The sequence below is a fragment of the Macaca thibetana genome, chromosome 2 (assembly GCF_024542745.1).
Source record: "Macaca thibetana thibetana isolate TM-01 chromosome 2, ASM2454274v1, whole genome shotgun sequence".
Lineage (NCBI taxonomy): Eukaryota > Metazoa > Chordata > Mammalia > Primates > Cercopithecidae > Macaca > Macaca thibetana.
In genome coordinates, this window is record NC_065579.1 from 73,481,659 (window position 1) to 73,495,047 (window position 13,389).

Here is a 13,389-nt window from a genome sequence, read left to right on the forward strand (position 1 = left end):
CAACATGAAGCTAAAGCAGCGAATCACGCTGTTAGCAATTCTCCTTGTCATCTTTATCTTCACCAAAGTTTTCCTGATTGACAACTTAGATACATCAGCTGCCAAGGGGCGTTTCACCACTTGATCACCTGAGGACTTTTCACCGAATGAGGGCTGGCTTGCAGATGGAGCTGTCACCCAAGTTGGACCACACCTTGCAGTCTTCCTGGGAGATTGCAGCCCAGTGGGTGGATCCCCAGGAAGTGTACTGTGAAGACACACCAGAGCTGGGGGCAGTCATGCATGCCATGGCCACCAAGCAAATTATTAAAGCTGATGTGGGTATAAAGGGACACAGTTGAAAGGCTTACTGATCCTTGAAAGGGAACAGAAAGTTGTTTTCAAACCTAAGTAGTATAGCCAAGCCTATGTAGTGGAAGGGAACTATATGCCGGTTATGATAGACACAGTGCGAAGGCAGCGGCCTTTCACTTGGACAGGATTGTGGTTGTCCCAGAGCCCTGTTGATGGTGGGCAGATTTGTTCATCTTCAGACAGAGATGAAGCCTGTTCCTATGGAGCAGCCGTTGAGCCCCTTCCGAACTGTAGGAAACAATACTTGTTTTTATGGGAAGTGTTATTACTGCTGAGAAACAGAACCAGCTTGTGCTGATGGAGGCACAGTGGAAAAAATCTGTCACACTTTGGCTTCCAGATGTGTGCCCTCTCTAGAAACACCAACATCCGTGGGCCAGGACTTACCGAAAAGGCAAGCCAGATGGGAGTATGATGAGAGCTACTGTGAGGCTGTGAAGAAAACGTCCCTTTAGACTCTGGCCTGTGCCTCTTGGGCACCATTAACACAGCTGTCTTTGATTACCTGATTGACAATGCTGACTGCCATTACTATAAGAACTTTCAAGATAATGAGGGTGCTAGTATGCTCATCCTTCTTGATAACAACAAAAGCTTTGGGAACCCCTTGCTGGATGAAAGAAGCATTCTTGCCTCTCTCTCTCTCAGTGTGGCATCACTCAGGTTTCTACCTGGAACAGAAGGAACTACCTAAAGAATGGTGTGCTGAAGTCTGCTTTAAACTCTGCCATGGCCCATGACCCCCTCTCCCCAGTGCTCTCTGATCCTCTTCTGGACGCCATGGACCAGTGGCTCCTGAGTGTCCTGGCCACTGTGGAGCAGTGCACTGACCTGTTTGGGATGGACGCTGTACGGTGGAAGACACAATGCCTTTCTCCCACTTGTAATTCTCAACACAAAATAAGTGAAACTTCTTTTTACAAAGATAGAGAAGCAGCACAATCAATTCCAAATGGTGTGAGATGGATTGGAAATGGCCAGCAGTAAGTTCTGGTGACAGGGGACAGGGTGGCCTTAGATGTCTTTGGTGTTTTCTGTAGTAGAAACTAAAGCAAAGACCACAAGTTTCAGAGCATGGAGATGTTCCTGCTGAATCACCTTCTGAATTCCTCAGCAGTTGCCCATTCTAGCAATAGGCATCATAGTTGGTCAGTCTTAATTCCCAGGCCAAAGGACAATCAGAGGTGTGACATTTGCATAGATGAATACTGGGATTGGCTCTGGAGAGTATGTTTTGAGTTGGACGTTTCAGTCCTTTCTCCACACTGGTGCATTTTGTGGAAAAATATTATATACATACATATAGTTTGTAAATGACTAAAATCTATTAGAACACAAGGTTCCCAGTACAGGAGCTTTCCAAGAAGATTCTACTTTTCAGGTGGTCCTGAGTCATGCCCTCTGAGGCTTGGAGCACAGTGGAAACAAGGCCTGTGGGGTTCCTCTTCTTGTGGCACTCATAGCCCAGAAGAGGGCACCAGTGAGTGATCTCACATCCATACGAGTGCGTTGTCAAAAGCGGGTACAGAGCATGGGGGGATCACATACGAGGGACTTATGGCCTCCTAAAGGAAGAGGCTCTAAAGTGAGACCTGAAAGTCAAGAGGAGAGGTGAGGCGGGAGGGAGGTAAAGGAGGAATTTCCAGGTGAGGGCCAGAAGCCAGAGAAAACTTTAATATGGTTGGGACTCTGAGAGTAGTTCTCAGTGCTACAGAGGGCCAGGGCCAAGGTGGGAGAGGTGAGGACAGCAAGACAAGACTGGAGAGGTAGACAGGGCCAGGTCACAGAGCCCTGAAGACCCAGTGAAGGATTGAGACTTTATCCCGGAGGTAGTCAGGTTTTAAGTAGGTAGCAGCATGATTAGCTTTATATTGCAGAAAGGTCATTCAGGTTGCTTTTATGAAAACAAGTTGAAGAGGACAAGACAGAGGGGAAGCCTCTTCCGATGAGCAATAATGGAGCTGTATCCAGGGTGGGAGCAGTGGGGGCAGGCAGATAAGAACACAACCTGAGGAGGCAGGGCAAGATGGCCAAATCCACACACACAAAACACCTTCATAAGAATGAAAAATCAGGTGCGCGATCACAGTACCTGGTTGTTGTTGTTGTTTTGAGACGGAGTCTCGCTCTGTCGCCCAGGCTGGAGTGCAGTGGTGCCATCTTGGCTCACTGCAAGCTCCGCCTCCTGGGTTCACACCATTCTCCTGCCTCAGCCTCCCAAGTAGCTGGGACTACAAATGCCCGCCACCACACCCGGCTAATTTTTGTACATTTAGTAGAGACTGGGTTTCACCATGTTGGCCAGGCTGGTCTCGAACTCCTGACTTCAAGTGATCCACCGACCTCGGACTCCCAAAGTGCTGGGATCACAGGCATGAGCCACTGCACCCAGCCCACAGTACCTGGTTTTAACTTCATGTCACTGAAAGAGGCACTGAAGGGGGTAAGAAAGATAGTCTTGAATTGCCCACACCACCCCTCTGCCATCCCCCAGAAGTGGCCACGTGGTATGGAGAGAGAATATGTGCTTTTGTGGGTGGGGGAACGGAGTAATTGTGGGACTCTGCATTGGAACTCAGTGCTGCCCTGTCACAGCACAACGAAAACTATGTAAGAGGCCAAATTGGCACGACTTAGCTTCTGAATTAAAGATACAAGTTAGGGAGCCTTCAGCATATACAGCCTGTTACTGAAGCCAAGTGAAGCTGAAATGAATCAGGAAGACCAAAGGGGACCTGAGTCAGAAGGCTAAGAAACCCTAACCTATGAAAATGGACAAAGAAAAAGGAGCTGGCAAAGGTGACCTTGAAGGAGAGAACAGGGGTACCCAGGAGGGAGCAGCCTAATGACAGAAAGGAAGAGCACTGTTCATGAAGGCACAGTCAACAATGTCAGATGCAGCCAGGAACTTCAGAAATAGAACAACTGCAAAATGACTGCACGTTTGGTACAACAGAGGCACCAGGAAGCCTGAGGAAAGCAGGCTTAATGGAATGGCTGGGGCAGAGCTCAGATTCCCTGAGACTGCAGAATGACTGGAAAATGAGAAGGTGAAAGCAGGGAGCATCGAAACCCTTTGGAGAAATCTGGCTGTGAAGGGAGTCAGAGACATGAGACGGTATTTGGAAATGGAGTTTGAGTATTTTCATTATTTTTGTTTGTTTAATGATGGTGGAGACTTATTTAAATGCCAGTGAGAAAGAGCCAGCAGGGGAGGAGAGACTGAAGAGAAAAGGGGATTATCTATCCCCTCTGGAAGTGGGAGGGGTGAGGACCCACAGTATATGTGGAGAGATCTCCTTTAAATGGTGGAGAGACCTCTCTTCCATTGTATCATGACAGTGGGAGAAAATAAAGGTTTTTGGTTCATTGGTCAGAATTAGAGGGAGTTCTTATCTACTGTTTTTTTGTTTTGTTTTGTTTTTGTTTTTGTTTTGTTTTGTTTTTAGTTAGGAAGCGCTATGATCTAGTGAAAATGAGGGAGGGCTCTGCCTACAAAGTCTAAAGTTTGAGGAGGGTGGAGCTAGCTTGAAGTAGAAGGGAGAGAAAGCTCAATAGTGAATATAGAAGGATTTCCAGGCAAGTTGAAGTTGAAGATCATGAAATTACGGTCCTATCAATCTGCCTAGATTTTGTATCCCTCTATCTGCCTGGAATCTTTGTTCACCAGCAGCCTTCCTGGCTTTCGGAGGAAGGACGGCATGCGAAGTCCACTGCAATGTCAGGACGAACAGACCTGCTGGAAAAGTCTGCCAGGGAAAGCTCTCAGCAGCATTTCCCTCTCCTGCCTTTACCATGCATCTAAGGCATGGCCAGCAGATACCACAGCTGTAAATGTGAGAGATGAAATTTATCCGTGACAGGTTTTACCCACATTCCTTTACTTAGAGCATTTACTCATTCATTCATTTATCCAGCAATATTTATTGTACATCTTCTTACCATATGCCAGCCTCTGTATTAGGGTTACATTGGTCAATGAGACATGGACCTGGCCCTCAAATAATCACTATTCCTGGTTGGAACTGAGTTCTATAAACAGATAATTACAGTTGATTCCAAGGGTTATTAAAGAGCACAAGCAATGTGCTACTGAGCACAGAAAAGAGAGCAACTAAAAAAAGGTTTTACAAATTTTTCTGTCATCCTCAAGCAGTCTTAATGTTTTCTCCAAAACTACAATACCTAGGTGGCAAAAGAACTTTTTTTAAAAAAAGACATTCAGAAAAAGTTAACACCTTTTGTATTTATGAAGGTATTTAAGGATCATGCAATTGATGGAGAAACTTTGCCATTACTCACAGAAGAGCATCTTCGAGGAACTATGGGATTAAAGCTAGGGCCAGCACTAAAAATTCAATCACAGGTATGGTGATTTTATATAACTATGTATTAATGGCATGAAGCTTAATACAAATATGTTACTTTTATCATGTTGTAATATAAATAATACTTAACTTCTTTATTAAATTGTTTTCCCTCTGTGGTTGAGGACATAATAGAAGTGAGGGACCCTAAAAACATTGGATGGGATGGTGGTACACATTCCTAGATATAACTGGGAAGATGATAAGCAAGGATGCACTGGTAAGTGTTTAACAAGTAGTTCTCTTAAAAAACAAAATGAGCCCCAATTTGTAGTATCTCCAATTTCTGTGGTGTAAATTACTCCCACCATGGCTGACAAACTCCTAATGTCACTGAATACTGTCATCCTCCAAGGAATCATCATCTCACTTGGGAGTGCTGCCCTCCTCGCTCCGGGCCCATGACACTTGGGGGTGACTATCCTGAAATGGGGAGAGACGCACAGCAGCGCCCCACTTTAGAGTATTTCTACCAGATACAGTCTCAGATGTAATAGGTGTAAATAGCGTCAGCGGTAGAAGTAATAATAATAGTAAAAATTAGGTAAAAACAATTAAAAAGTGATGAGTCTTACATGTATTACTTTTGTTGAGCATAATTTATTTAATGTGATGCTTTGACTTAATTTTTAATAATGATGTATTTAACAACTGGCTTGCAAACTTCCTAAACATTTAATAATTGGCTCTTGTGAGCTAGCCAACCCCAGCACACCACTTCTCACCACCTCCACCACTCCATCCTGGTCTCAGGCACCATCATCTCTCATTGGATGACTGTATTGGCCTTCTTTTTTTTCATTTTAATTTTAAGTTATGGGGTACATGTGCAGGTTTGTTCCATAGGTAAAAGTGTGCCATGGTGGTTTGCTGCACCTATCAACTCATCACCTAGGTATTAAGCCCAGCATGCATTAGCTATTTATCCTGATGCTCTCCCTCCCCACATCCCATCCCTTGACAGGCCCCAGTGTGTGTTGTTGCCCTCCCTGTGTCCATGTGTTCTCATTGTTCAGCTCCCACTTATAAGTGAGAACTTGCGGTGTTTGGTTTTCTGTTCCTGCATTAGTTTACTGAGGATAATGGCTTCCGGCTCCATCCATGTCCCTGCAAAAGACATGATCTTGTTCCGTTTTATGGCTGCATAGTATTCCATGGTGTATATGTACCACATTTTCTTTATCCAGTCTATCACTGATGGGCATTTGGGTTGGTTCCATGTCTTTGCTATTGTGAATAGTGCTGCAATGAACATATGTGTGCATGTATCTTTGTAATAGAATGATTTATATTCCTTTGGGTAAATACCCAGTAATGGGACTGCTGGATCAAATGGTATTTCTGGTTCTAAATCTTTGAGAAATTGTGCATTCTCTTCTAACTGCTCTCCTTGCTTCTCCCCTTGCCTACCCAGAGTTGATTCACAAAGCAGTAAAAAGTGGTCCTTTTAATATATAAGATGGATCGTGTCACTCTTCTGCTCAAGATTCTAAAATAGCTCCCCATTGCCTTCAGAGCCAAAGCCAAAGACCTATGTCATTTGTGCTCCTCCTCACATGCCACCACTATTACCATCCTGACCTCGCCATCCACTTTTCTCCCCCTCAGTAATTCCACTATTGCTCAGCTGCCCCTGGTTAGAGCCACCTTGATACCCTGTTTTACATCTGTAAATACTATGATTCTGAGAGAAAGAAAAAGCCCACCACATCCTACAATTGTGACCTCCCCAAACTATATATTAATAGATGCTCCATGCCTGAAATTACCTCAGCCTCTCTGACATGTGTGTTTAATGCTGAGTTAATGAAAAAAATTCATAGAATTAATTACTATAATTATTTTGTCTTAAAAGGTATCTCAGCATGTGGGAAGTATGTTCTACAAGAAAACTCTTTCATTTCCTGTAAGACAAGCATTTGATCAACCAGCAGATACATCCCCTCTTTTGGATTCTAATTCCTGGAGTGATACAATGAGCATTTTTTGTCCCCAGGATACAATAATTCCTAAAGGAATTGAGCGAGATAGTATGAGAAACTAAAAGCTCTCAAGGAGGAAGAATAGTCTTAGCCAGTTTTCCAACGAGCCTAGGATATTACAAGGGATGTGTGAGGATTTCCCAGGACTGGATGGAGAATGAGGAGAGAAACTCAGCCTTCCTGGAGCTGTCACGGAGGAGACTTGCCCAAGGGGCCTCCCTGTCAGGGCTGAATGACTCCAGCACCAGATGACTGGAGATGCATCCTTAGGAGCAAATGCTAATGAAGGGGAGATTTGCAAACATCAAGAAAGCTGCAGATGGATGTTTCCCTGAAGAAATCTCTGAAGAAACCAAAAGAGCTGAAACTGAAAAAAGAGCTCCCTCCCTTTCGTCACTCATTTTCCATTCCCAAACCCTGAGAGAGATAAAGGCAACCACAAAGAGGCAGAAGAGAACAGGGAGAAGTACAGAACAGAAATGGAGAAGCTGACCACGGCTCCAACTTTTCTCAATCCAGATTTCTAGCCTGAAGCAGGTACAATCTAGGGAAGGGGAGAAGCTTTAACCTCAGATTTTCGAGTTTTGGCCAGGTGTAGTGGCTCACGCCTGTAGTCCCACCACTTTGGGAGGCCAAGGCAGGCAGATGATGAGGTCAGAAGATCAAGACCAGCTTGGCCAACATGGTGAAACCCTGTCTCTACTAAAAATACAAAAAAAAAATTAGCTAGGCATGGTGGCGCGTGAATGTAGTTCCAGCTACTCAGGAGGCTGAGGCAGGAGAATTGCTTGAACCCAGGAAGCGGAGGCTACAGTAAGCTGAGATCGTGCCACTGCACTCCAGCCTGGGCGACAGAGCAGGACTCCATCTCAAAAAAATAAAAAATCAAAAATTGAGTTTGACTATTACTCAGGACTAGGTATTTTATTTATGAAATAAAACTATGTTATGACTGAAAGTGACTGGAGGACTGCTTATTATCTGAGAAGGAGGTGAAAAGTCATAGTACCCACTTGAGATTTCATCCAAGGGGTGGGGAAGAGTTATCTCTGCAAAGCAGGTTTGAGCTGGCAAGGTGGAGTGCTCTCTGCTCACACCCTGTGGAATCCCACGTATTCAACTTGATGTTTAACAGAATGTCTCTGAAAGGATAAACAAGAAAATGTTGACAATTTGCTCAAGGAGGGGACTGACTGACAGGGATATGAAGAAGTCTTCTTACTATATACATTCTTGTACATTTTGAATTTTAAACCATGAGAATGTATTTTCTATTTAAAATATTTACATTTAAAATGAAAAAATTCTGGTAAGCAGCCCACAAGGATCCCTGCATCCTGGTCTTCAAGCCCTTGTGTGATCTACTCCGTTTGAGGGTGGGCTGGGGGTATTGAGGCTTTTCTAACGAACAGAACACAGAAGGCGTGATGGATGGGATGTCACTTTTGTGGCTTCTGTCTTGGGTGCTCTCTCTCTCTCTCTCTCTCTGGATTTCTCACTCTTAAGAAAGCCAGATTCTTTGTCTCCAGGCAGCCCTGTGGAGAGCTCCACATGAACTGGGAAATGGATCTTCTGAGGCTGCCAACAGCCATGTAAGGAAACTTGAAGGTGCCTCAGCTCCAGCCCACAGCTTGATGGCAGCTCATGAGAGACCCTGAGCCAGAGGCCCCCAGCTAAGCCACTCTGGATTTCTGACCCACAGAAACTGTGAGATAATAAACATGTGTTGTTTTCAGCCAGTACGTTTTGAAGTAATTTATTTCACAATAATGGAGTGCTAAAACAAACAAATTAGGTTGCATTTAGTAAACACAAATTGCACGCTACCCACCTTCACTTTTTGATTTGGAAGGTGGACTTTTGAAATATCGTTCAAGCCTAATTTAGTTAGGCTTCCATTTCTTTCATTTTTACTAAGACAACAGGTTTTTCTTCTGACATTAAAAACTGTATCAAACCATCACATACATTTGTGAATTGTTACTTTACTCTCTTGGTCCCTTTGCTGAGAGAGAGACACGGACAGAGAGAAAATCCTCCCATATTTCAAAAATATGTCTTTTTTTTATAAGTTATTTAAGATGGCAATAAGCCAATGAATAATGAGTGGCAAGATTTTTACTAAAAATGACTTGAAAAATGCTTCACTTCCTCTTTCCCTCTTTTTATTCATCTGATCCTCAGTGTACCGAAGAACTGGTCATGTGACATTTCACCTGCTATACTACCCAGCATACAGAAGTTTCACAAAATGCCAGGTGTGAGTTACAGATGCTGTGGTGAGGAATAAAAAGAAATGCTTAGTATTTTTAGTGGCAAAGTGATAATGAGGTTCAATCACTATGATGACTTTTGAGTTTCATATTCCTGCTAAATAAGTCCACTGAGTTGGTAATTGATTGATTTGCACAGATATGTCTCAATGTTGCTCTAAGGAAAATGTTCCGATATGCCATCTTGGCATGTACTATCACCAGAAAAAACCACTGTGCTTAATTTTAGATCCATGCATTTAAAAAAGAACCAGAAGAACACATGCAAAGGAGGCCCTCCCCAGCTCTCGGTACTCTTCATTGGAAGAAAATAGAACTGAACTTGCTTGTCCCTACCAAGACTGCCTTCTTCCCAGATTAAAGACTCCTGGGTACCTTTTAACAAAAGGGACACTTTACAACAGATTATTTTGGAGGGTGAGGATTTTTATTTACATTATCATATAGAAATAGTTTTTAACTTTTTCTCAAATGCCACTTTAGGCTTGAAGCATACTCTGTACTCTTTATGAATAAGAAAGAAACAACAACAAAAACTTCTCTCATTGGAAAACCATCACAATAAAATTATGTTTGACAAATAGGGTACTATGACTTACAAAATATATTTAGACTGATTGACTAAATATCCATACAATGGAGTACTATGCAGCTATTTCCTTTAGGGAAGTATTATAGCTATTAAGGAGAAATAATGGAATTTGAATATCACCATTATGCCCCCCTAAAATGTAAGTAATCTAGGCAATAATCATAAATGACTGCTAACATCTCGAAAAGAGAAATAACCAGATATTATGTGCCATCTGATGGAAATCCATGAAATCCCATATGAATTAAAGTCTTACCAAAAAAAATTAACCTGTGTCTAAATAAACCTCTAGATCCAAAAACCAATTTACAGGAAATACAGGGAACAAAGGAACATGTTAAACATCACTGCAGTTATAAAAATAGTACAACTCCAAATTGTGGGAAACTATAGTAGAAATGACCTGATTTTCTCCAACAAATAAATGCAAGGACAAACAGAATGGGAAAAGGAAAACCTGTAGATTAAAAGAAAGATACTTGGCCAGCACGGTGGCTCACGCCTGTAATCCCAGCACTTTGGGAGGCCAAGGTGGGCGGATCACAAGGTCAGGAGATCGAGACCATCCTGGCTAGCACAGTGAAACCCTGTTTCTACTAAAAATACAAAAAAAAAAAATTAGCCGAGCATGGTGGAGGGCGCTTGTAGTCCCAGCTGCTTGGGAGGCTGAGGCAGGAGAATGGCATGAACCTGGGAGGCGGAGATTGCAGTGAGCCGAGATCTCACCACTGCACTCTAGCCTGGGCGACACAGTGACACTCCGTCTCAAAAAAAAAACAAACTTAAGATTCAAATCACCCAGATATAAAAGTTTTGGAAATAGTGGTGATGGTTGTACAAAATTTTGAATATAATTAATACCAACAACTTGTATGTTAAAATTACAAATTTTAAATACATTTTACTAAAATAAAATTTTTTGAATTCAAATCACCCAATATAATCATGAAACTTATTTAAATCCTTTTTCAAATACACTGTAATAAATGAAACAGGGAAATCTGAACACAATTTGGGATATTCAATGATATTAAAAATTACTGTTGTTTAAAATATGATAGTATTGTGGGCTTTTTAAAAAGACTTCTTATTTTTTAAAAATATATACTGAAATATGATAGTATTGTGGGCTTTTTTAAAAGACTTCTTATTTTTAAAAAATATATACTGAAATTTGTTGTGTCTGGGATTAGATTTGATTCTGCCTCCAACCTAATAAATTAGCCTGTTATTATTTTATGGAGACTGGCAAAACACATGAGCCTCTTGCGTCAGAGACGAAGAACTTTATTACTTATGACATAGTAGGAGCATGAACATCAGCATAAGTGTATTGGTTCCTTTTGCCCCCAGGTGCTACATGAGCAATACAGAGGGGCCCAGAGGCTACCTGCCCATACACTGGGTTTGTTGCACAGCTGAGGAACACAACTTGGGGAAACCACAACTTTTATAGCAAGCAGTAAGCAAGCCTGCTCTTTGTTTGGGGGTGATGATGGGTGTGGAAGGAAGGATTACCTATTTTTTAAGGTTACCAGCTGCATAATCAACCTTGAGAAATGGTTCTGGTAAAAGAATAGTTAGGGCCCTGCAGTCTCTTGGTCCACCCAGCAAAATGTGTAGAAACAAAAAAGTCCCAAGAAAGAGTGTTTCTCCCAGTAATATCATGACAAGGATTTGCTTCCAAAAATCCATTGAGCAGGTAGGATGTAGGTAGATCATTGGGACTATGGGTGAAGTAAGTTCAGTCATAAGTTGATACTTATTGAAGCTGGGTTTTGACTACATCAGTTTCACTATTCTGTTCACTCTACTTTTGTATATATTTGAGATTTTCCATAATAAAATTTTTTAAAAATCTGTTTACTAAACAGCCAACATATAGCTATAAGAGTTATAGAGTAAGTGTGGATACCAATGTTTAAAAAACAGTATAGGGCTGGGCACGGTGGCTCATGCCTGTAATCCCAGCTACTCAGGAGGCTGAGGCAGGAGAATAACTTGAACCTGGGAGGCAGAGGTTGCAGTGAGCCAAGATCATGCCACTGCACTCCAGACTGGGCAACACAGCAAGACTCTGTCTCAAAAACAAAACAAAACAAAACAACAGTATATTTTTAAATACATGAAATTTTTTAAATTCCATTAAATTATTTCCATTAGTTATTTAAAATATATGGAATATTTTACTCTGCCCACTAATACTAAAAAGGTATTATAGTTCAAGCAAATGCAGTTTCTCATTATGGTAAATATGTACACTGTTATTTTACTACAGATATATGAAAGATCTGTTTTATAGAGAGTTGCAGTCAATTTGCTGTACGTATCCAGCCCATCCTCTGGAAAGGGAATCCTCTACATAACACAAGGTCCAAGGTCTCCGATATGTCTGATAATAGCCACAGGATGTCATTGTGCAGGTGTGAGAAACTCATCTCCCTAATAAAGGAAATAGTTTACTTGACCATCATTGAATGCCATTTTGAAAAAATGTGAATGCTTTTAGAATTTTAAACTATATATACATTTTAAACTACGTTTCTAAAATAGTTCACCTTCCTCTTTGGCTCATTTCCTAAGAGGTGACTTTATTTTGCTAGCTGGGGTTACAAAGTTTACTAAACTGATTGTTGAATTAAATAGCTATTTGTTTCATAGCACTAGAAGTTATTCTCATCAAACAAAACAAAAGCATTAAACACCTGGTTACTGTAAAAAAAAAAATTCTTCCCACCTTTTTAATATACAGGCATACCTCAGAGATATTTGAGGTTCAGTTCCAGACCACTGCAATCAAGGAATTTTCTGGTTTCCCAGTGCATATAACAGTTACGTTTATACTATACTGTAGTTTAAGTGTGCAATAGCATTATCTCTTCTAAAGTGTACATACCTTAATTTTAAAATATTGCTAAAAACATGCTAACAAAGTGAGCATATGATGTTGGGAAAATGGTGCCAATAGATTTACTCAACTCAGGGTTCCCACAAACCCTCCATTTGTAAGACATGCCATATCTGCAAAGCACAGTAAAATGAGGTATGTCGATATGTTAGCTCTCAGTTCGTGGTAAGAGAGGAGAGACGCACACTATAATTCATAAGTCTTCTAATTATTTTCGAACTATTTTGGGGAAACATCATGGGGATACTAACTTTTTTACAGTATAAAAGTAAGTTAATCATTCTGTAGTTCCTGGACTCTTTTTTTAAATTCATGTGCTGCTTTATTTCCGTAAGGATACACTGAAACATTAGACGATAATAGCTAATGACAGAATGTAGAAATGAGGCATCAGCTTCTCTAACCACTCCTACAAGAATGTTAGTACACATTGTCGTTACATGCTTACTTTTGATATTGTCTCATTATACTACATCGTAAAATAATGTAGAGTACAGTAAGTAGGTGATCCTGTATTTCAGGTAAGTGGCAGGGGGAAATCCGCATTTCCTCTTGAGGAAAATTCCTAGGAATCGCAATAGAAGGGACTTTGTGGTCCTCATCAACACATGAACAAAGAGCAGACAACTGCGTTACAAGGAATTCAACTCGCCACTGCTCTGTAATGTCATATCCGTGTTGATGAGAGCCCTGGCACCTGCTCAACTCCGCCTGTAGAGTTTCGCAGTACTTCCGTAGGATGAATTTCAACACTACAGGAACATCTGAAAGGGCTAAAATATTTTCATGCAGGCCAGGCACGGTGGCTCATACCTGTAATCCCAACATTTTGGGAGGCCTAGGTGGGTGGATCACCTGAGGTCAGAAGTTCAAGACCAGCCTGACCAATATGTTGAAACCCCATCTCTATTAA

The 13,389-nt window shown here is 41.5% G+C and overlaps 2 protein-coding genes and 1 pseudogene across 49 annotated transcripts in view; all 3 read left to right on the forward strand.

The window, feature by feature from the left end:
- Positions 1-7,412, forward strand: part of SAMD7 (sterile alpha motif domain containing 7) — a 28,094-nt gene extending 20,682 nt beyond the window's left edge. The window contains exons 8-9 of the mRNA XM_050779969.1: positions 4,610-4,720; positions 6,577-7,412. Coding sequence (XP_050635926.1) covers positions 4,610-4,720; positions 6,577-6,765 — 300 coding nt within the window. The 3' untranslated portion in view covers positions 6,766-7,412. The remainder of the gene's footprint in view (positions 1-4,609; positions 4,721-6,576) is intronic.
- Positions 1-13,389, forward strand: part of SEC62 (SEC62 homolog, preprotein translocation factor) — a 332,886-nt gene that overhangs the window by 267,776 nt on the left and 51,721 nt on the right. The window contains exon 1 of one of the 48 annotated variants that reach the window (XM_050779983.1): positions 1,890-1,893. The exons of the other annotated variants lie outside the window; for them this stretch is intronic. The gene's annotated coding sequence lies outside the window, so the exon portion shown is untranslated. Of the gene's footprint in view, positions 1-1,889; positions 1,894-13,389 lie in introns of those variants that run through there. 48 annotated transcript variants of the gene reach the window in all.
- LOC126948335 (glycosaminoglycan xylosylkinase-like) lies at positions 5-1,241 on the forward strand (annotated as a pseudogene).